Source organism: Lissotriton vulgaris, chromosome 2_1 (genome assembly GCF_964263255.1).
Source record: "Lissotriton vulgaris chromosome 2_1, aLisVul1.2, whole genome shotgun sequence".
Taxonomy (NCBI): Eukaryota; Metazoa; Chordata; class Amphibia; order Caudata; family Salamandridae; genus Lissotriton; species Lissotriton vulgaris.
The window spans coordinates 716,226,947-716,252,002 of NC_141687.1; the positions used below are offsets into that span (position 1 = coordinate 716,226,947).

Consider the following 25,056-nt stretch of genomic DNA (forward strand, 5'->3'; position numbering starts at 1 on the left):
AAGGAAATTCTTTATTTGGCATGGGTGCAGGTTGACAAACAAGCATTTGCAATGCAATAGGTCTCACATTTACGTGAGTTTAAGCTATTGGCATTGTAAATGACAATAAGTTTTATTTATGTTTCAAAAACGAAAACATAAATAAAAGGCATTGTCTTTTACACTGCCAACAGCTCAAACTTGTGTAAATGCAAGAGCTGTTGCACTGCAAATGCTTGTTGTTTCTTGGTCCTGAACATCAAAAGATGACATTGGAAGGAACACCCTAAATATGGCAGACTTTCTGACACACATTGACTAACTCACCCTGTTGCGGATGGGCTGTTGTTAAAGGCTTCCAATGGTGGAGTCAGCTGAAGTTCCACTAGTTGAAACCTGGTGCTTTGTCTACTTCTAAATGATGAAACTACAGGTTTGCAGGACAGGACATTTAACACTTTTTGGCAGCTGTCCTTTATTTGCCAAACTCTAAATTACCCCTTTGTTTTTTTTCACATAACTTATTTATTGATAACAATGATTGAATTATATGAAGCAAAAGAAGTAACAATTTCTGTTGCAACATTCGTAGAATTTCTATAAAAAAATATGAATCTATGTGACAAGAATAGACAGGCACTTTCTTTGTAATCTGTCCCATCATGAATTTGTTTTCATTTTTCTTTTACTTTATAGGGAAAATCAGCATTGTGGTCCCATCTACTACATTACCAGGACAACAAGAAAAGAAGGGTTATGTCTGGCAGCTTGGGAAGCTCAGGTACATGCTGCAGCTATTAAGATAATTCTTAGAATACGTGGGAATGAGTGGGATGAGTCAGTGGTGAATATAGTATCTCACATAGCAATGTTGTGGAATGCCTCCCTGTTAGAAGCTAATGTTTGTTTCACCCACTTGTGCTGGTTGCAGACTATTAAAACTTTGATTCAGTCCATCTATAAAAGATTTTTTTTTTAATTTGTCAAATACACAGTATGAGGGAAATGGAAAGGAATAGCCCGGATTCCATCCCCAAATTCACATACGGGAATGGTTACAGCACTATAAGCTGAGATGCCAATCCCCAAGTTAATGTTTTAAACAGTGCTGGTTCAAAAGCTAAATAACCTGATCCACACATGTTGCCCAGTCTGTTTACAGAGCCATAACATTATTGACTTTGTAGGAAACACCAGTCACATGACCTTGGAAGTTACAGATAGGACCCAGTGGTAGGGTTTATGCAGTATCTTCCTACATGTTCCCGTGCCTCACTAAGGGATCAACATGTAATTTAGCTACTGATATTGTGAGGGTTGTCAATATTGCCCGCAGAATGGCGACTGTAGACCTCTGTTATTCAAGGGATATCCACAATGTTGTGATGAATGCCCTCAACATGTTTGGTGTGGAACACTGTTAAGTCTTGGATAGCTAAGATGTTCTCAAGCACTCCCACAGCAAGTCATGAGTGGGGCACAGGTAAGCACGGGAAAGCCAAACTCGCCCCATGAATGTTCCCTATATGTTGATGATAGGTCATTATAATAGCGGTCATAAGGCAGGGATAGTCAAAGGGGTGATCAGAAAGTGGCACAGGGTCAGACTGATTTGCATATGGCCATGTCTGAACTGGTGTGGCTGAGTGAGCTAAAGAATGGTGATGGATTAAACCCAGATCAGTTGACTGGGGGTGAGTGTTTGATTTGCTCAAATGCTCCGTCCATCATCCCCTTTTGTATTGCTTTGTTCGCCCTAAGTTGGCAGGGTATGCTCAGACGCGAGTCCCTTGCTCACTTGGCCACTGGATTCAAGATAGCCTGGCTGATGAGGATTATCAATCCCAAACCGGTCCCAGGATGCTTGTTTCCGGTCCATGGAAGACATGGCTTGGCAGTTCGGGCTGGACTGTTCCCATGAGGCACAGGGTCAGACTGATTTGCATATGGCCATGTCTGAACTGGGGTGGTGGAGTGAGCTAAAGAATGGTGATGGATTAAACCCAGATCAGTTGACTGGGGGTGAGTGTTTGATTTGTTCAAACGCTCCGTCCTTCATCCCCTTTTGTATTGCTGTGATCAGAAAGTCCCCAATATGCTCATGCTTGGTCTGTGTCATGGATAGTCAAAATGTTGTCAAACATGCAACCAATATGTTGATGATAGGCCGCTATCACCATTGAGTAATCCCCACCTCAGGTGAACGTCTCCAAATGATAACCTAACACACACACACAGATAAATTCATATGCACACATACACAAGGACACACTCATCTTGTACACAGCCACTCCACACACTGGCATGTTCACACATTGACACCAGCACATATGCCCACAGTCATTTGAGTTTCTCTGCCCTTACCCTCCTCGTCACTGCCCCTGTCCTCCTTCTTCCTTAACTGCAGCAGAGATGCCTCTCATATCAAATTGCCCATTGGTACGCAGAATCAAAGGACACACAATTGATGGACAGAATGCTGAACCAATCAAAACATTCACCCTCAGTCAAGAGCTCTGGGTTAAATCCATCATTTTTTTGCTCACCATGCCACCCCAGTTTAGACCTGCCCAGTAGCAAATCAGTCTTTACCCTGTGCCTCATTTGAACAGTCCATCCCAAATTGCCAAGCCAGGTCCTCCCTGGACCGAAAACAAGCATCCTAGGTTTCAGGGTTTCACCCCTCTTCATCGAGGATAGCTTGATTCCAGTGGCACAGTGAGCCCGGGCCGTTGGTTTTGCATTGGTACGCAGAGGCAGCATTGGAAGAGAGCTGCGGGTGGCTGCTCAAAACCATAGGGTGCTGGAATTTCTCATGGCCCAGAAGACATAGCAGCTTTAGGTTCCCTAATGAGGTCTAGCACTTGCATGGAGCAGGCAAGAGGTATCTGAGAGAGAGGCGAGGGACTGACATGGCATGGTACAAGGTACCCAACAGTGGCTGTTGGCAACAGCGACAGGCAGTAGTGAGAACAGCAATGTATGCTAGTTGCAAGAACTGCTTCACACTGCGTACCTTTGCCATATCTCACAAATTCCTCTCTTCAGCCAAGAAAGGAGGAAGTGGGGTCCAGGAGTTATGGCTCACATCATGTCAGGCTCAGGACGAACAGATATCTCCACCTGAGCCTCGGGAAACAGCTAGTTGTGGCAGTACCTGTCTGCCTTCACCCCTTCCTCACAGAAACACACACACCATGTTATATTGGGTTGTAATTGAAGGCTCCCATCTTCGAAAAATCAGTGTGCACCTGTATATTGTTCTCCTGCCTTCATTTCTGCTTCAGGGCTGGAAGTACAAGTTCAGAAGAGGAGCACACCATTCTCTTCCAGGGGATACTCATCAATAGTCATAAGCATTGAATAATCCCCGCCCACGTGCGGGATCCCGGAGTATATAGAAATATACATATATATGTGTATGTTGGGGGCCACAAATGCCTAGCACTTCTGCGACATACATATATACATGTATATAAATACATAAATATGCAGCCTAACATAGTTCTAACATAGTTCCAATAGGGCAAAATGCCAAAATTACATAGGTTTTTCTTGTACAAAAATAATCTCTTACATACATCTTATAATAGAGAACATACACTGTAATAGTGTCATACAAGAAAGCTTTATTTTCAGAAACGAAAAACTGGTAATAGCAGGCAGTTGGCCCATAGGCTGCATAGATGAATAAACATCACAGTACAGTAAAAAACTGGCACCTTGCCTTTAAGGCTTCCAAGAACCTGGACCATGTGCCTTTAAGATCTCCAGGAGCCCCTCTGCTCCCAGCATGCACCACAGGTGACAGTTTGGTCAGTTCTTTTTTTATGGTGTAATAACTTGTAACAACCTAAGTATAAGATACAAACACTACAGGTAAGTAACTAATCCTTCTCTTCCAGGGGATACTCAACAATAGTAATAAGCACTGAATAGAGTAGCAAGCCCAAACCCACTACCTCGCAGATGAGCAAACAGTATTTAAAAAAAGGTAACAGCACATCTTAACATGACATCAAGCAAATACATTTCTCAGTGAGGCTTGCCCAACTTGGCATCCGCCTGTGTATCAGAATCCAAGCAGTAATGGTGTGTGAAAGTATGCACCGAGCGCCAAGTAGCTGCTTTACAAATTTCTGTCATAGGAACATTCCTCAGGTGGGTCGTGGTAGAGGCTTTCCCCCTGTTAGAATGCGCTTTGGGTTTACCCTGAAGAATCTTGTTAGCTAGTAGGTAGGACAAAGATATGCAAGAAACTATCCACCTAGAGATGGATCTTTTAGAAGCTACCGAACCGGTATTCATGGCACCATAGTTAACAAACAACCGGACCGTCTTTCTCAAGGACTTGGTTTTGTCTAGATAAAATGTCAGTACCCTCTTGAGGTCTAAGGAATGGAGGGACCTCTCCGGAGGAGTAGTGGGATTGGGAAAAAAAGTGGAAAGAGTGATAGTCTGATTGATGTGGAAATCCGAGACCACCTTAGGTAGAAAACTCGTCATGTTTCTTGTATGACACTACTACAGTGTATGTTCTCTATTATAAGGTGTAGGTAGGAGATTATTTTTGTACAAGAAAAACCCATGTAATTTTGGCATTTTGCTCTATTGGAACTATTTTAGGCTGGATATTTATGTATTTATATACATGTATATATGTATGTCGCTAGGCACTTGTGGCCCCCAACATACACATATATATGTATATTTCTATATGCTCCGGGATCCTGCACGTGGGCGGGGATTATTCAGTGCTTATGACTTTGATGAGTATACCTCTGGAAGAGAACTAGGATTACAGGTAAGTAACTAATCCATCCCCTCCTTCCTCCTCCTATGACCTCTTATTAGTGCTGTTGGGAGCATGTCCCAAACACCCTCACCTACAAGTTGCTTCTAATTTCAAAAAGTATTTCAGAACCTACCTGTTCACAGGAAACGAATCCTGTGAAGATACTCATGTCAGAGGGCCTGAGATAAAGGAAAGTAAAATGTTGGAGTACGTGGACTTTTGTAGAAACAGTTGACTACTTACATATTGCAGCAAGAATTATTGTTTTATATATCTGACTGTTTGGCCTCTGGACACATTTGGAAAATTGATTACAGGACACAGTGTTAAAGGGTTGGATATTACATTTACTGTTAATTAAAATGTCCTAATGTCATCTGTTTGAAACCCACTGGGTTATGTATCTGTTGAGCATTATATAATTTTATTTTTCAGGTGTACTTCTTGATTCAGAAAGGAGAAAGTCTGATACCAGTCCAACAATGTCACCTCTAAGGGTCTCCCTTATTCAAGATATGAGGTTTGTTTGTGCTCAGGTAAAATGATATCAAACTGACATGCAATGAAGATAACACATACAAATGCATTATAGGCAAGAGGTGTAGGGGATGAATACATTGCTAGCCAGACACAAAGGCCTAACCTTGTAGCTGCTATCCCCTTTTTCCCACTTCAATATTAGTCGAAATAATATCATGAGGAGGATGAGAATGAAACTACGGTAAGCAAGAGTATACATTATATTTGCATCTCACTTGTGGCTGTATGGTGCAGTGTCATGTGTAATACACTAGTGTTTCAAAACCGGTGTATAGGTGGCACGTAGCCTCACTCGCATGTAATTGTGGAATCTTGCTGTAGTAAAGTTCTTATGTCGGACGTAGGCCCAGTGTGCCACAAAGTATCATGTCAATGACAGCAAGACTGATGCAGCCAGATAGAACAGCATCACTTGACGACACAAGGAGTCTGTTAAAAGATAGGTTTGAGCACACATCAACATTATAATGCTCATCGGCGCCAACAGTTTTTGGTACCTCAACTTGGTAGGAAGATAGGTAAAACTCGTCCCCTTATTCTCTTTCATTTGTTGCGCTCATACAATAGCTCATAGATTCACATAATTCACTAATTTATCTCCATTGAGGATTGCCAACCTTATGCCTGTTCATCTATTAAAGATATAAATACTGATGAGTCACAGCTAAAGGTAAGTAACTAATTTGTCTCAAGTATAGAATATCTTGCATAAACCCACATGCTTGAATGAATATTAAGTGAAATATGTGGCTCTACATAATATATAATTGCTGGAGACTCACAGTTACTGGTAAGTAGCTAATATGTATATTACATTTCACCATATTATGGCAGACTGTATTGTCAGTAAAAGTGATGGTGAATGTGGGAGATAAATGACGATACCCCATTAGAAGCTATCACAAGGATGCATTTGAGCTAATACACTTACATCTAAATCCTTTACAGTCCCTACTAGAGGAGATCTATTGTTGGAATCGAGGATTTAAAATGCTAAACATGGGTTCCTAAAAAACTATGAATCCTGTAGACTTCTTCCCATGTCAGTGGATTATTCCCACCCCATGTGCGTTTGTAATCTACTCATTTCCTCCCTTGTGTGGTGGCATCGAACCTGCCTCATGATTGAAGTTCTTTCTGCATAGGCACACAAAGTTTTACCTTTAGAAATGGCTCTTCTGTTCCAGTCTTTTCCTTTTTAGCATTGGGATTTTCCTCATAATCAGCTAGCATCATTATCTGAACCTGGGAACCGGCTGGTGTACAGCATGGAAACTGTGCCAAATATATGCACAGAAAGCTTGCCCAACTGCTGTTATTATCTTATCTTTGCAGCAGGAATGTGACCAAGATTGAAGGTACACAGACATATGGTCATGTTTCAACTCCCACATGGAGCCACATCATCAGCTAACAGCAGCTGACGAGCACTGGCACTTACATCCACCAGTGCAGAGGTTGCCAAAATACAGTTTTCTGCTCAGTTAAAGACTTGCCTGTCTGATCCTATATTTGGAATAAAAAAATGTAAAAACAAAACATTCAAAACATGAAAACATTGAACATTTTACTGGTGGGTAGGTAGAGAGCGAATATGGGTGGAAGCTTAGAAAAAAGGGCAGTCAAATGGACAGAGCAGGCACAAAAGATCATTCAGTGATAGCCGGCTGGAAGGAAGTGGAATTAAAAGAAAGGGTGGGGAAACGAATAGTGGAATAAGGGTCTCATGATGAAAGAAAAACTAGTGTACACCTTTGCTGAAAAAACAATGATGTGCTGTAACAACAATGTTTTCTTTCTTGAGGTTATGAACTACATTTGAGAGGAGCAAAATAGCACTAATCTTTCCCAAAGTTTGTGTTGATGCTATTGCTGCAAACAACACTTCCTAAAACGTCACAAGTGAATATGTAATAGATAAGCGTTTTTGACCATGATTTTGAAGGAGGTTAGTGAAATACTAAATTAAAGCTGCAAGCCAATCTCAACTAAAAATAGAGGTGCGCCTGCTTGAGCATGAGATGAGCATGAGATAAGAAATGCATCTACTCAGGTTCGTAGCCTAAACAGAAGAATCTGTAAAACTACAATGGAGACTGTGGCGTCTGGAGTACTCTTTTAGTCTCTTCAGTGTGTTCAATCAAGGTATTTGTAACATGATGTCACTTTTGTAGCGCGTAAGAAAGGACAGAAGGAGAGCATCCAGACAAATTTTAATGGAAGGACACTAGGATCAACAGAACATTAATGCAGTCTATAGCTCTATGGCTAGAATTATCCAGTAACTCAATCATTCATCAAGGTTGACTAAATTAGGCTGGAAAATAATCCAAATCATGCAACATGTTATGCAATTAATTCAAATTAGCTGCACATTTTGAGGTATTATTGCACAGCTATCTCGACATTTTAACAAATTGTTACAAGATGGGTTCCAATGCTATACATATATTTGTTTCATAAGAGAGAAAATTATACACATTAAACAGAATCTACTGAAATTGTTTCTCACCAGCAGGTAATAAGATTGTCATCCTTGGACAAAACGGAAAGACGTTTTGTCTTCCGGGTAAATAATGTAAAACATACACAGTGTTGCTGTCAGCAAAAACAAGCTTATAAGTACCCATTTTTGTGATAAAAGGTCTGTGTGTCAAGGTTATATTTTAGAACATCGTCCCAGTTTTGGTTTTATTCAGAATTACGACTTTATATAATATTACCACTTCAGGGACCCTTTCTCCTTTACGAAACCGATAACCATAACAGGATAGTGCATCTGGTATTTATCATGTACCCATCATTAGTAGGCACCTTAACATCTAAAACAATGGTTCTTAAAATAGATTTAACATGTTAGGGATTCTTCTAAACGCTGAGTGCCCCCTGGAAATAAAGATTGCTTGAGAATTGTCTGTTGATGTAGACATGAATTTACTTTATATTGAACAAAAATATGTGGGAAAGAACATTTTTTGACCCCTGAATACAGCAATTTAGAGCTGGTAGATGACCAGCTTATTTTTGCAAATTTTCATCTGGACCCTTATCCCTTCCCATGGAAGATACTTTTTTAAATGTAGGAAGTTCGTAAAGATATATCTCGTCTTACTGGCTTTTGGCCTGCAAACATGCCGTCAATCTAAGCTTCAAAGTACACCTGCTTTATTATAACCATTGTTCTAGCTGACCATCCTCCTGTCTGTTCCCTGTAACCTCATACCCTAAAAGTAACCTCACACTTTAAAAAGGCTCTGAAGCATTTGCTGGTTTTCACTAACACAAAATCTGGAAAGCAGGATGAAGTTGATCAGTATTGGTTGACTCATACTCCTATATGTATTAAAGATGTTAATATCAGTGGCGATAGCCAAAGACCATATGAAAGGAATGCATTGGTGTCCTACTGGTGGCTGTGTCTATTCCTCACACTACAGCATACAATAAATCCAATCACAGCCCTAGCATACTAAACAATGTGATACCTTTTTACATTATAACTTGGATTTCATCAGTATTCAGTTTCTTTTCACATACCTCAGTCAGTCACACATAGTATCACTTCTGGACTTTGATCCACTCCAGTGACGCTTCTTGTAATTTATACAGCCCCTGCAGAAGTTTGGCTCACTTCGTTCTGTCCAAATGTGTACAGACCCTACAGTGTCAATATACGTTGCCAGCATGTTCCAATAACAGAATAGGTTTTGTTCCTTTCTGCTCAATGATCCACCTATTAACTCTGACACTTACCCTTATTTTGTTGCAAAGACTGTAATCCTAGATTGAAAAAAATATATTCATGCTCGGGGACGTAGGTCAGGTAGAACATGGTTTGTTCCTAAGCATCTTCTTGTTAGTCTAGGAAAGTTTAAGTAAATATTGCTTATTATCCATATCTCCTGCCTTAAGAAAACAGATCCACACAGTAAACTACATTTTGAATTTTCAACTTGACGAAAAAGGGCTGAATTAATTATTTTTTGGCCTCACATAGCATTTCTTCAACAGTTTAAAAACATCCAGGGAATAACAATTTTGAATAAAAGGATTGTCTTTGTTTTGATCTTTTATAGGAATAGATAGACTCTTCTACAACAATTTAAAAGTCCACTTTGCTCCCTCTTGCCTTCAACCATTTAACTCCCATACTCCAACTCCCCCTTTACATCACAGCATCTTGCAATGGCACACAATACGCGTTATTTTAATTTCACATGTCTCTCAAATGTGTTTATTTCTTTCCCTCACATCTTGTACCACAACCTATCAAATCCTGTGTCCCCTTCTCTTCCTTTAGGGTAACCCTATTCTTTCGTAGTAATAGTTGTACGTATTTGGCAATGTTTATTCATGCACTCTTTTTCTTACCAGACCTTGATTATGTTGATGGTTCATTGTTTTTTTCTTTCATTTTATTGAGTGGAATCAGCATGAGTTTTCATCTGTAAGGCTTTTTATGAAGTTGACATAAGGTCAAGAAAAACATAGGATGATTAAAAACTACTGAGGTTTAACTTAAGTGCCATGTAATGAGTCCAGATAATGTTGTAGTCAATTTTGAAGTGATAGTTATTGTGGCTGGGGTGATAGCAGGTTTACTGTTCTCTTTTAAATATTGGTTTCTGTTTCAGGCACATCCAAAATATTGGTGAGATCAAAACCGATGTTGGTAAGGCAAGGGCCTGGGTTCGCCTATCCATGGAAAAGAAACTACTTTCCAGACATTTAAAACAGCTTCTTTTGGACCACGAGCTGACCAAGTAAGAGTACGAATAGTTTAACAAAAACATAAACCATAATAGTAAATGGAGTCATAAGCCCAATGGCTCAATGTGTTTGCCAGCCTTTCACTAGCCTTTATCAGTAATAGTTTAGAGCTGGAAATATTTTTACTTCTATAGCCTGACACATGGCAATTAAGTTGGCCTACAATAATTGAGCCGGTAGTAAGGCCCTAGACAGAGCTGTCATACATAGGCCTGAATAGAAAGCTTGTAATACTGTGATGCAATTGCAAGGCACTGTATTGTTGAGAGTGGTCAAGTATAAGAAGGTGGTTTGGAAGCTCTGCAACGGAGAGGGAGAGCTATCATCAGGCAGTAGTTGTGTTTGCCACTGGATGAAAGCTACTACATTTGACTTGATGAGGTCTAAGGTGCATGTAAATTGCTACTTGCACTAGTGCTACAGCCCTTCATTACTTATCCACATTCTGAAATACCTCATAAACACAAAAAGTAGACAAACAAAAGAAGTAGAAAAAAGAACCATTGTTCTTTTGTAGTAAAAATCGGCACCATCTCTTAGCAGTTGCAACTGCAGGCCCAACATCCTCTCCTGAATATAGGTTCCTATTACTATAAGACCTTTTTATGTCTCCAATACCTTGTCTCCACGAGTCCATAAATATCTGGAATTCTGATGGGTCGTCAGGATTTTCCAGTAGGCCTTAACATTCAACGCACTTTCAAAGTCCATGAGAAGCTGTTTAGCACTAACCTGAGAAAAAATGACTTTCATTTTCTACAGTTCTCTTCCTCATACTTGAATTTTCTGTAATTTCTTACACCTTACAAAACCAAATTGTTGCACCTCTGTTTTGCACCAACATACAATTGCCTTGTTTTTTTTTGTTTTCACCAGTTCCTTTTTGTGGAGAACCCGTAGGCATTTCATCAGGTTTTGATGATTCCTGTTCACAGAACTTTACAGAAATGGTAGTACAATGTTTTTATCCATGCCCTTCTTGGACATTCAAGCTGAACAACTGAAGGATGTCTTTTGATTTTTTAATAAGGCGTAATGCCAACTGAGGGGCAGTCACTAAACTCCTGGAGTTCCTTTGAATCCACTTTACCGGATGTATGACGTTAGCACGCATACTATTACCACGCATACCTTTACAACGCAGTATTTACAACGAATACCGTTACAACGCATAGCGCTTTGAGGTGCTGGATAGTGGTAAGTATAATTTTAATTCCAACTCCAGTCCCCGTGGACACTAGGGAAGGTGTTGGATATAAAATTAAACTTATTCCCTATCCTAGAGCGCCCCCCAGTGCAATGCGTTGTAATGGTATGCGTGGTAATGCCTGCGTTGTAATGGTAGTGCGTGGTAAAAAATGCGTGCTAAACGTTGTATACCCACTTTACCTGACATCGGTTCTGACAACTCTTACATCTGAGCCTGTTATGCCGAATGAATCACTCTCAACAGTTATATCGATGTATCTTCCTTTTCAAAAAACAATCCATCATACAAAGCATTATGATGCCATCTTAATAATTGCTATGCATGCTTTGGCTCCCCTAGGCAAATCTGTTGAAGATGTTTTTGGAAGTTAAATTCTCTTCCAGCTCTCATAAGAGCCACAGTTCCTGAATTCTAAGTATGAGATGACCCTTGTATCTTAACCTAAATCTTCTTGCCCTGTTGGATGTTGTAACTGCTACTTTGGGTGAGGGCAAATGCTTTGATCCACAATATGTTGTTGACTCTATTGCAAACTAATGTGCCTCTAGGTGATTTCATACTATATAGATATTTGAAACCATGAGAAGCACATTGGAAGAATTGTTATCAAATGCCGACCTGTCACTACATCTGAGTATCTGATCCTTTAAAAGTGTTAAGCACAACTTACCAAACTGAACCCATTTTCTCACTCCCTCCCTTGTGAAGTGATACAAAAATGTTGATCTACGACCCTGCGTAATTAAGATCTTCATTGGCATCTGAATTACGGAGACTGATCTTCCTTCTAATTGAGAGGTTTCCCCAAAGAAGGCACTGTAGAGAGGTAAATGAGGCTTTGTAATTGTGAAGACCCCTCAATCGCATTTTCTCGAGTCATTCTCCTTTTTCTTGGTCTCCACCTTTTCAGGCATTCAAAGCTTTCAATGCTACAAATACCATTTGCTTGCTAACTCCTCCGCTCACTCTACCACTAACTCCTCTGTTGATGCCTGAAAGTTGTTCTGGAATGATACTGTAAGATTCAGAAGCTGTGTGTATCTGGAGAAATATGTAGGCTATCTAGATTCTAGTCTACAGAGTTTTAGTTTTCTATCCCCTCCTCGGATATCTCGGGGCACATGGTCTAGACAAAACAACTTCAGCAAATTCCTGTTACTTTCATGGTAGGATTCGAAATGCCTCGCTACCGGATAGGAGGTATTGCTCCTAGGTGTTCAAAAATATGATTTTTCATGGGATGTATAGTACTTAGCACGTACCTCAACTGGCATGGACATAGCAGGCAGTAGACTGTATGGGTCGTATTACAATTCAGGAATTTCATGATCTTTTTTGGTTCCACATGACCAGTAACATGATAGGTAAGTGCCTTCCTACTATTGTCACGGGCTTTGCACTTCTCGGGAAGGGAAGAAGCCCTTCAGTTGTTTCAATGATGTTCCTGATTGTTTTCGGGATAAGTGGCTTTCCACTAGCTCATCTATTATAGATCTTGATTTTCTGAATGCTATTAGGTGATAATCTGGGAAATCACTGCCATTAATGGAATCTGATTTGAGAATTCGCCAGTTACTCTGCAAGATTCTTCTTAAGCTGTTTGCTGCACTAGAAAAGATTGTGATCATTCTGAAACTATTCTGTGTGGCCTTACCCTTTGGAACTGCCCTTTGTTTTTGTTGGACTCTTTTCTTCGCTCTGTTTAGTACAGCCCTCTGATATCCTTTCACATCAATATCGTTATATACTTACGCTTGCTGCCTGTTGAAAGTCAATGTCCCTCAAAATATTCCTTTTAATACGTAGTACTTCTTTCAATTGAATTGACACACTATAGGAATTTATTGAGTGTTATGTTAACACTGGAATTAGGAATTTAGTGAGTGTTATGTTAACACTGGAATATTTAAGGGTGAGAATATTTAGCCCATTCACGGCATGACAACATTAAAGACTCAACTGAAAAAAGAAAGAACTGTTGCAATCTCCCAGTAAGATATCCATATGTATTGGTCCATATTTATAGGCTTAACAAGATTCTGACAGCACAAATTTAGATTATGTATAATTATATATGAGGGTGAACTTTTATATGACATGTTCTAAGATGGAGCTCATGATGGGACTGAATTGAATTCCTAAATTCTTTATTAATTTTGATGAATGAAATGCAACCAAATTAGAACAGGATATATACTGAGGTCTAAACTGGCAGCCGCCGACATTGACAAAATGTTTCTGTGTGCACGGAAGAGGCAATAAAATTGGATTACTCTCTCCTACGAGTCCTTTGATAGAAAAACAAACATTTGAGGGGAGTAGATCTAGAGTGCCGCTGGTGTTGAGAGTTCTCTAACAGGAGCTGCTTTTTTCATAAACTTGAGAACTACCCTGAGTTCTGTCCTTCTTTTTTGCATAATTTATGCATCACTCTAGGCCTGAAAGTGTTATGTTTTGACTTGTGTTTGGACAAAGCTATACCTCTCTGAAGAGCTTTAATTAGAGCAAAACACTGTGTCAGGGGTTTCTTTTATTCATTTCACGTTGGCTTGAGTTGGTATTTAACAATTCAAAGGGTCGACTCCTGAGGCGGAAGCCGGGAGAAAGACTATTTGCTTTTTAAAATCTTGTGTCACTGAATAACTTGCCTGTTTTTAAGATTTATTGTCACAGAATACTTGTGTTTCAAAAATCACTCACCGGACAGAACTGCCGTGCACTCAGCGGAGCCAGCGCTGACGTCACACGCGTTCTCCCCCTCGCGCCCTCCCGCCACGAGCGGAGACAACGCCCCTTTTCAGGCCACGCCCCCAAACAAACAAACACTCGCGCATATAAAAGCGCCGTGATTTGAACTCCAAGCAAAGACTAGGGTCGACTCCTGAGGCGGAAGCCGGGAGAAAGACTATTTGCTTTTTAAAACCTTGTGTCACTGAATAACTTGCCTGTTTTTAAGATTTATTGTCACAGAATACTTGTGTTTCAAAAATCACTCACCGGACAGAACTGCCGTGCACTCAGCGGAGCCAGCGCTGACGTCACACGCGTTCTCCCCCTCGCGCCCTCCCGCCACGAGCGGAGGCCACGCCCCTTTTCAGGCCACGCCCCCCATCCCACAACCCCAGAGCACTATAAATAATGTGCAACTCTCGGTCGCGCAGCGGGCGAGCGCAGCGGGCGCGACGATTGCGCGCCGAAGGCGCGCCTAAGGCAAGCCCGTATGCGCCCGTCCGCGACCGCGGCTGATACCATTCGCTACAATCGTAACGAACTACTAGCTCTTAATAAAACCTCCAGGGCGACCAAACCGCACCCATGCATCCAAACCGGCCCTGGCCTATCCTATGGACCTATCTCATGCCGCTCCTGCCGATGGGCTAGCATGGGCCAACTCCCAATGGATCATCATACACTCCCTACCAGCAACCAGCGGGAACTAAAATGCCTTTATTTCAATGCCAGATCCCTACCTAAGCATGCATTAGACATCTGGGACATATTAACATCTAAGACCCCGGACCTGGTCTTTATCACCGAAACGTGGCTATCTGACGCCAGTGCTCCAGACCTGGCCAACGCCCTCCCCCCCGAATACAAAATAATCCCACAAAACAGACAAAGCAAAAAAAAAGGAGGTGGAGTCGCGGTGATTTTTAGAGACCACCTAACATGTCTCACGGATACAATTATTACCTATCCCGAACATGAGTTACTACCATTCAAAATTCTCACAGACAACCTCATTATACTAGCAGGTGCAGTTGTCTATAATCCGCCAGGACAACAAACCAGCGTCGGCGCCAAACTACTGAACCAACTGCTCCCATCATGCCTTAAACACAAAAACTACATGGTCATTGGGGACTTCAATGTCCATTATGAAAACACCAATGCCCCTGGATCGACTCAGCTAAAGTACGACATGGAAATCCTGCAACTCAAACAGCTGGTCGAGGGCCCTACGCACATAGCAGGGCACACCTTGGATCTCCTTTTTACTAACATTGAGTCGACCATCATTAAGGAAGTCCTCCCCCTGTCCTGGTCCGACCACTCCATGCTATCATTCTCTTTTAAACTTCCCGGTAAACCCATAAAAACTAGACCCACTCCCACCACCACCAACAGAGCCTGGAGACTAATCAATGACTCCAACTTCCAAAATCACTTTCGTGAAATAGATGTCTCCCTGCTAGACGACTCTACTATTTGCAATAACGTCACCCTGCTAGAAACTGGAATCCGCTTAACGTTGGACAAACTAGCACCCCTGCGGGAAGTAAAGAAAAAAACTTCCACCAATGAAAAATGGTACACTCCCATCCTCAAAAGCCTTAAAAGGGAATGTCAAAAAACAGAACATCAATGGAGACAAACTAAAGACTCTGAAACCAGAGCTAATTATATCACCAAGCGGAGACAATACATCCTCGCCATTCGAGAGGCAAAAAGAGCATTCTTTACGCAACAAATTAACGAAAACCACAACTCCACAAAAGAGCTGTTCAAAATCGTAAAAGAGCTCAGCAATCCATCTAGTACCTCACAAACCCTCACCCCCTCAACTGAGGCTTGTGAACGGATCAGCACCTTCTTTTCCGAAAAGATTAACAAAATGTATTCTACCTTCACCTCCTCCCATCCCACTACCCCATCCGACAACCCTGATGGACAATCGCCAACATCCGACAGAGATAACGCCCATCTAGACGCAGGCCATGCCCCACGTCTAACTAACTTCCAACCACTCTCCGAAGAAGAGGTGTTAGCGGTTCTTAAAACAATCCGGCTCTCCTGCAGACCCCTGTCCGCACTTTGTGTTTTCAGAAATCGCACCGACACTCTGCCCCCTCATTACCAAACTTTTCAATCAGTCCCTCACCTCCGTGTCCTTTCCAGAATCCTGGAAACACGCATCTGTAACCCCCCTTCTGAAGAAAGCCGGATCCGACATCCTTAACCCAGAGAACTACAGGCCAATTTCCCAGCTCCCCTATCTCTCCAAGGCTTTGGAGAAAATGGTCAATTCACAATTGTCCAGATACCTGGAGGACAACTCACTTCTGGACCCCACCCAAACCGGCTTTAGAGCAAACAACAGCACCGAGGCAACGTTGCTGGCAGTGTCGGACAGTGTCAGATGTATCACAGACCAAGGGGGATCTGTGGCTCTGATACTGTTAGACCTGTCAGCAGCGTTTGACACGGTGTCGCACGACTGCCTACTAAAAATCCTCCAGAGTAAAGGAATACAAGCCACAGCGCTAAAATGGATCAAATCATTCCTAAGCAACCGCACCCAAGCAGTGCACATGGGCCAATTCCATTCAAAACCCCGTCCCATCGGTTGCGGGGTCCCACAAGGGGCCTCACTAAGCCCCACTCTCTTTAATGTCTATGTCTCATCGCTGGCTGACATTGGAAGAAAGTGGGGCATCGGCATATGTTCATATGCCGACGATACACAGCTGATGGTGACTATGGACGAAGGGTCGGAAACAACTAAGAAAAAACTACACAGTTGCCTTTCCGAAATGGCAGATTGGATGCGCAACCACTGCCTTAAACTTAATGCCGGATAATCTGAAATATTACTGTTCGGAGGAGCTAAACTATCTTGGAATGATACGTGGTGGCCACTGTCATTGGGAACAGCCCCCACCCCGAAACAGTACGCCAGAAACCTTGGCATCATGATGGATGACGCACTGTCCATGAAAGACCACGTACGCATACTCTGGGGCAAAGGATTTGCAATCCTGAAACTCCTGGCCAAAATCTTCTCTTGGATACCATTGGACTGTCGACGCACAATCACCCAGGCCCTCCTAGTTAGCCGCCTGGATTACGGCAACGCCTTATTCGAAGGGATGAACGAGCAACTGTTCTCCCGCCTACAGGTCCTACAAAACCAGGCAGCCAAACTGGTCTGCAACAAAGGCAAACGAGATTCGGCATCCGCATGCCTAAAAAAACTCCATTGGCTACCAATGCGTCAGCGAGCCACCTTCAAACTACTCTGTCACGCGCACAAAGCCCTCCACAAAACTGGCCCTACAATCCTGCAAGGAAAAATCGAATTCTATATTCCTAACAGAAACCTAAGATCCAACAACTCAGCCCTGGCGAAATCCAAGCGCATTTACAGGGCAAGGACAGGTGGACGAGCCTTTTCACACCTGGCGGCCAAAAGATGGAACGAGCTACCTTTAGATCTTAGACACACTGCAAACCTCCTTCAATTTCGGCAAAAACTAAAAACCCACCTCTTTCCAAAAAACTAACTCCTTCCACACAGTTTCAGTAGTCCCCCTTTTCTTACAGCGCCGTGATATCCCATGGGATGAGTGTCGCGCTCTATAAATACTAGAAATAAATAAATAAATAAATAAAGCTGCAAAACTGTGCCTGGAGTTATAAATGGCTTTTGTCATTTTACAGCTCGGCAAGGACAGCACTGTGCTAGTCCTATGCTTAAAGACTTTGCTGTAGAAAATGGCAAAAGACTTTGTCCTTTTCTATCTCGGCGTGGATGGCACTGTGCTAATTCTATGCTTAAAGACTTTGATAGAAAAACAGACATTTGAGGTGAGCAGATCTAGAGTGTCGCGAGTGCTCTAACAGGAGCTACTTTCCACCTAAACTTGAGAACTACCCAGAGTTCTCTCCTTCTATTTTGCATATAAATACGTGGAATATGTATATATGTATATATATATATAAAGCTTTTCGGCAAACACATTTGTCAATGTCGATATATATATATATATATATATATATCCATCTACGACATCATGAGTGAAAGGGGTCCCACGGAAAAGTAATGCAAGTATATGTATGCAGTGAATGTTCTTTCTACCATAAGAAAGCATTATGTGTAGAAATGCACAGTTGATTAACATTGCCAAAACTGTAAAAAGTCTATAACAAAAAAGTACTTACCTCTTTACGAAGTTCTTGGTTTCAAAATATATATAAAATAATGATTATTTTATCTTAATTGGTGTGGATTTCCTTTTTGAGTGTGAGCATAATTTATTGACTATGTGTGTGCGACAAATGTCTAATACTTCTGTGATAAGCCTACCGGTGCTCGACCACATTCCCCTAGATAGAGCACCTTGGGATTGCTAGAACAAGCTGCAGTCCAGTCATAAGGGATACCTGGACTCTTTACACAGCATACCTTTTGGTGTACTTTATAAAGAGCCAGCTTCCTACATGGATAATATGTATTTATTGTTTAATATAGCAGGCATTTTTATTTAGGTTGAAGGGGATGAGTGCAATAGTTAAAATGTCCATCAGCAGGTTGGCTGTGTGACTTAAACCCTTACCACTGACATCTTATGTGATTGGCAGGTCTTGGGTTTTATTCTTCACAAGACCAAACTAATCTTACATCCTTGTAGGGTTGGCAAATTAAGTACTACAATAAAAAAGGTAACAATTACACCTGTTTCTTACAACGCTTACAAAAGATAGACGTGTGAAGCAGTACATGAAAATAATGTTTTTATATTTAGCTGTCCAGTCAGAGTATAGTGTCTACGTTGTCAAAACATTGCACCAATTATGAAATGAGCTGCAAGCAATATCCTTTAAATAGGAAACTCTTTGGCTTTGATGGCAGTACAGTTAGTAAGAAAGCATCACTAGCTCGGGCTGGACTGTTCCCATGAGGAGCAGGGTCAGGACTGATTTGCATGGCTGAGTCTATACTGGGGTGGTACGGTGAGCAAGAAAATGATGTATTTAACCCAGATCGCTTGATTGGGGGAGAATGTTTGATTTGTTCAGCATTCGTCCATCTTTTGCTTCCTTGGTATATAGAAATACCCAAGTGGGACAGGTAAAATCCAATTTCCCATATGGACAGTGTTAGACCTGACATCATTGGCTTGAGTCTCTCCTCCATTTTTTCTGTTTGCCTCTACTGTTTTACGATGTTTTGCTGGTATATGCTTTGGGCGCCGTGTCACTGCTGATCAGTGCCATAGCGCAAGTGCTCCCGATGTTAAATTGATGTGTCTATTGTATCCATGTTTGGCTTATTTGGTTTACTGTCAGTCCCTAGTCTAGTGCACCAGGAGTGCCGGGGCTTGTAAATACAAATGCCGCTCGTGGGCTTGCAGCACGTGTTGTGCCACCCACAGGAGCGGCTTCGTAAAAGAATGTCTACGGGTCGGTCATTGCGAGACCCACGTGCAGTCTTGTACTGTCACGCAGGCTGCGCAAGTATATCTACTTGCCAGCCCCTCCAACCTTCCCTTAACTTCACGTTAGTCACCCCTATGGTAGGCCCGCGGGCCGGGTGCATTGTAAGCGTAAGGTAGGACACGCCTGACCAAGTTGGCCTGTCCTAATAGTGAAGTACCGCCATCTTCGTGCTTCACTATTGCGAGGTAGCCTGCTCTCCATTGCTTAGAATGGGCCGCCGGGATTATTAATGCTATGATCCTAGCTGGCTCGGAGAGCACGGTGCAATGTCGAGTTTGGTATCCCTGAACTCGGGGTTCAATTACGCGTTGGTGTGGATGGTTTTTGGACTCTGGGTTCGAAAATAGCACTTTTAGAAAGTGTCTATTTTCTTGCCTAACCATATCTGGTTTCTGCTGGTCTTGCGTGTGTGTGACAGGAGCTGGGTGGCTCCACCGGTCTGGATGAGTCAGTATGGGATGAGTGGGACATTTACGTTGAGAGTAGGGGGAGAGTAGTTGTTGATAGCCTGCCTTGCCTGATACAATGCTGGCTCCACCTCCTGCTAAGCGACTGATGGCTCTGTGCCTACCATGGACGATCCTAGCCCCACCTCCTGCCAGGAGGGCGATAGCTCTGCTCCTGCCAGTATCAATGCTGGCTCCACCTCCTGCGGCGTCTGAGGACTCAGCCCGGCTCAATGAATAGGCCAGGTGCTACTGCCTAGCTCCACCCACCACTGACCCAGGATGTTGGGAAATCCCCGGCATAGACAAAGGGATCAAAGACGAAAAGGGGTATAAGAGAAGGACCCCTGAACTAGGAAATCAGATCACTTCTGACAAGGAACCCTGTAACCAAGGACAAGAGGCCTGCTGATCTAAGGACTGCCTACCCCTTCTGCCAGTGTGCTGTTGTTGGGGGAATCCTGCAGTGCTTCTTTATTTTTGCCAAGGAACCAGGAGAGAGGAACTGTGTGTGTACTCTCACGCTTGCTAAGAAAATCTCCAAGGACTGGAAGAGTGCCAGTCTCCTGCTGAAGTCACAGGGCTAAAGGACTTCATCTGCTTAAAGTGCTATTTTGCTGGAAGTGTGAATCCAGCACCGCTAAAAGAACCAGCAATCACGACGACCGGACGCTGGGCCCGACCGACGCCAGCAGCAACGCCAGTGAGTGGGAGTACGGCTCTAGCTCCAGAGGACCTCGTGTCTGCACCGCTGCTGATCGCATCACCTGTGGGCCCCTTCGACGCCGTGAGCGCTGCTCACTCTGTGCAACTGCATCATCGACGACGCCTGCTGAGGCCTGATCGACACCGAAGACGCGACGCCGGATCGCTCGACGCCGTGGATCATCGTGTGCTTCATTTTCCTAAGGTACTGTGTTGTTGGGGGTCCGTGTGACTCCAGGCCCGACGTAGCGCTCCTCGCGGTCGACGCCACACCTGTGGATTATCTTTGCCTCGACGTTGTGTAACTCCCGTGTGGGTTACCCTGTTGCTAAGAACTGTGTTTCCAAGAAGAAGATTTGCTTGATACTAAAGACTTTTGTGCTAAAGAAGAAACTACCTTTGAACTATCCTTTTTCCTTCCTGAACGTATTTATTCCGATTGTGTACAGTTTTTCCGTTATTTGGTCTTGTGCTAAGCCTTATATAAAAATACTTATTTTTATAATACTACGGTGTCGTGTCCATTTGTAGTGTATTCACTGTGTTACTGTATGTGGTCATAATTGCTTAACGCACAGCCTCTGAGATAAGCCTGTTCTGCTCTGCCAAGCTACCGAGGGGGTGAGCAGGGGTTATCAAAGGGTGTGATCCCCTTGCCCTGACTAGAAAAGGAGTGTCCCTATTTGTCAGAAGTGTATACCTCTGCCAACTAGAGACAGCCGGTTCTAACATTGGTGGGTCAGCGGTGAGGATTTGGACTTTGCATTTATGACCCATGTACAGTGATTAGTGTGCGCTACATAGTGAAAGCAGACCATAGCGCAGTCACAATCTGATTCGGAAGGATCCTATTTTTGTTCTCCGCTTTCCTGAAGCTTGATTTTTTTTTAACACTGCCAATTTTAACCATGAGTGACAACGGAGTCACTGCCCCTGCTATCGTTGTTGTGGAGGAGTTCGAGAGGAGTAAGCTAAAGAAATACAAGAAAGATGAGCTGAAACACTTTTGCGACCAGTTTAAAGTTCCTACCACCGGCCTCTCGAGAAAAGATGATTTTTATAAAGCATTACAGGCCTGGTGGGAGTCCAGAAATCCCTCTGAGGTGGTGGTGGTACCCACAGAGGAAGGGGATGAGGAGGTGCCAGTGAATGGACCTATGCCCTCTCCCGGAAGCAGTGTTTCCTCCAAAGGTCTTTCCCCTGAAGAAAGAGAAGAAAGGGCGAAAGAGCGAGCTTACAACATGGAGATGGCAAGGCTAAAAATAAATGGGCAGTTGGAGTTAGAAAATGCAAGAGGTAGAAGGGAAGCTGATTTAGAGATCAAAAAGTTGGAGTTTGAACGAGAGAAGTTAGCTTTGGAGCGTGAAGCCAGGTTGAGGGAACTGGATATCCAAGCTAAAAAGTTAGAGTTGAATCCCTCTGGTGGCAGCATTCCATCCGAGCCTGCAGAAAATAAGTTTTACTTCCCGAAAGATGTGATCAAAGATTACAATAAGAATGAAGATATTGGTCAATGGTTTAAAGCATATGAGTTAGCATTGTTGGCCCACCAGGTCCCTGAGAAGAATTGGGGAGCGGGGTTGTGGGGTCGCTTTGTGAATGAGGGAAGAGATACCCTGTTAGACATGCCTGTTGCGGATAGGATGTCGTATGCTCATATGAAAGATGCTTTAATGTCGCGATATGGCTTAACCCCCGAGAAGTACAGACAAGCTTTTAGAGAATGTAAGAAGTTGCCTGGTACGACGTGGGTTGAATATGTGTCTTATTTTTGCAGAGCCATGGATGGTTGGGTAAAGGGCAGCAAAGTGGAAAGTTATGAAGCTCTTTATGATTTGTTTGCTTGGGAGCACTTGTCTAATAACTGTTTTCCAGAGCTGCGCCAGCACCTGATTGATAGCAAGATATCTAACCCTAGAAAACTTGCTGAGGAGGCGGACCGCTGGGTCAGTACCAGGGTCCACAAGGGTCCAGTGGGAGACTCAGCCAAAGGTGGGCAGGGTCCCCAGCAGAAGAGTGGGGGGGACAAGGGAAAACAGAAGGAGTCTCAGAAAGGGCCCCAAAGTAATCCCCAAGGGAACCAAGGGAAAGGTTCCCAGCCTCCCCCTGAGAAGAAGCCAGGGGCCCCGACGGGTAAACCTGTTCATAGGGGCCCCCTAACCTGCTACGGTTGTGGGCAGGTGGGACACCGGTTTTATGACCCCCAGTGTCCCAAAAAGGATTCGAATGCACCGCCGCGTGCACCCCCCCCGTCAGTTGGCGAGTGTAGCCCTGGGAGGGGAGAAGATGGTTGTCCATGATGGGAGGGGTCCCGCAGAGATGTCCCTGGTCTCGCTAGGAGACATGCAAATGGTCCCTCCACCCCCTCTGCCTAGTAACACTAGTAAATATAGGCAGTGGGTGACCATTAATGGCCATAGAGTGGAAGCTCTCAGAGACACCGGAGCGAATGTGACAGCTGTCAGGTGTCACTTAGTGTCCAAAGAGCAGGTGGTTCCCCACGCATTCTACCCCGTGATAGCTGCCGACAACTCCCAGAAAGAGTGTGAGGTAGCTCAGGTTTCCTTTGAATGGGGGGGAGTTTCAGGTACTCTTCAGGTTGCTGTGAGGCCCGCCATGCCTGTCGATTGTCTCCTGGGCAATGATTTAGAAGACTCCCCTTGGGCTAAGGTGGAGAGAGCGGCGCACTTGAAAATGTTGGGTGTGCCAGAGTGGGTGTGTGCAACCACTCGTTCGATGACAGCGAGTAAGGGTGTTGATGGGGTCCCGGAGCCTGAAAGGATGGCCCAGGACCCAGCTGTGAAGAGAAGAGGCAGGAGGCGCGGGAAACCGGCCCCCGTAGTTCCCGTGGTCCAGGAGGAGGTAGACCCCGAGGGGGATGCCCTGGAGCCCACAGGGGAACAAATTGCCGAACTGGGAGATCTGCCCGAGCTGACCCACTGGCAGCAGGATGGTGGTCCCTCCAGGGAGGAATTCTGTGCGGAACAGAAGGTGTGCCTTTCTCTTGTGGGCATGAGGCAGCAGGCCTCAGCCCAATCATCAGGTGATCAGTCAGGGTCACATTTTGTGTACTGGGAGAACGACCTCCTGTATAGCGAGCCTAAGGCTGCTGAGCCTGGGTCAGCCCGTGTGCTGGTGGTACCCCAGCGCTTCAGAGCCTTCCTACTGGGTTTGGCTCATGACGTACCGTTAGCTGGACATCTGGGGCAGGACAAGACCTATGACAGGCTTGTCACCCATTTTTATTGGCCTCAGATGCGTAGGGATGTAGACATCCATTGCAAGACTTGTCGCACTTGCCAGGCAAGTGGGAAAAGCGGAAGGAAGCAGAAGGCTCCCCTCCAACCTTTTCCAGTGGTCAGCACCCCCTTTGACCGGGTGGGTATTGACATTGTTGGGCCCCTGGACCCCAAGACAGCCCTGGGCAACAGGTTCATCCTGGTCTTGGTGGACCATGCCACGAGGTACCCGGAAGCCATCCCTCTCAGAACAGTGACGGCCCCCGTGGTGGGACGGGCACTGATGGGTGTTTTCTCCCGGATGGGGTTCCCCAGAGAGGTGGTGTCCGACCGAGGCACCAACTTCATTTCGAACTATATGAAGTCTCTATGGAAGGAGTGTGGGGTAACCTACAAGTTCACCACTCCTTACCACCCTCAAGGAAATGGGCTGGTTGAGAGATTCAACCGGACCCTGAAAGGCATGATTATGGGTCTTGAAGAACCAATGAGGCGGAAATGGGACGTCCTCTTGCCATGCCTTTTGTTTGCTTACCGTGAGGTGCCGCAGAAGTCTCTAGGGTTCAGCCCCTTTGAGCTCTTATACGGTCACCCGGTAAGAGGACCTTTGAGTCTGGTCAAAGAAGGCTGGGAGCAATCTCCCAGGAAACCTCCCCAGGATGTATACAGCTACATGCTGGCCTTTTGGAACCAGACTCGGCGCTTCAGAGAACTTGCTCAGGCAAATCTGGAGGCCAGCCAGGAGGAGATGAAGCGTTGGTACGACCGGAATGCCACTCTGGTAGAGCTTCAGCCTGGTCAGGAAGTGTGGGTCATGTCCCCTGTGGAACCTTGTGCGCTCAAGGACAGGTGGACTGGACCGTTTAAGGTTGTGGAGAAGAAGAGCGATGTCACCTACCTGGTGGACTTGAAATCTCCCAGGAACCCCTTGCGGGTCCTGCATATCAACCGCTTGAAGCCCCACTTAGAAAGGTCCGAAGTGGGCATGCTCCTAGCTACAGATGATGGAACGGAGGAGGAGAGTGAGCCTCTTCCTGACCTCCTGTGTGCTAAAGAGCAAGATGGGTCGGTGGATGGTGTGGTCCTCTCTGACACACTGACCCTTGAGCAGAAACAGGATTGTCGCCAACTGTTGGGACAATTCCCAGATCT

General features: G+C 44.0%; 1 protein-coding gene across 4 annotated transcripts in view; it reads left to right on the top strand.

Annotated features, from left to right (window-relative positions):
• The window catches only part of DENND5A (DENN domain containing 5A), a 341,747-nt gene that overhangs the window by 187,793 nt on the left and 128,898 nt on the right, over positions 1 to 25,056 (top strand). For all 4 annotated transcript variants that reach the window (XM_086955975.1, XM_086955974.1, XM_086955976.1 and 1 more), the window contains 3 exons: positions 676 to 760; positions 5,210 to 5,294; positions 9,949 to 10,077. In XM_086955975.1, coding sequence (XP_086812101.1) covers positions 676 to 760; positions 5,210 to 5,294; positions 9,949 to 10,077 — 299 coding nt within the window. The remainder of the gene's footprint in view (positions 1 to 675; positions 761 to 5,209; positions 5,295 to 9,948; positions 10,078 to 25,056) is intronic.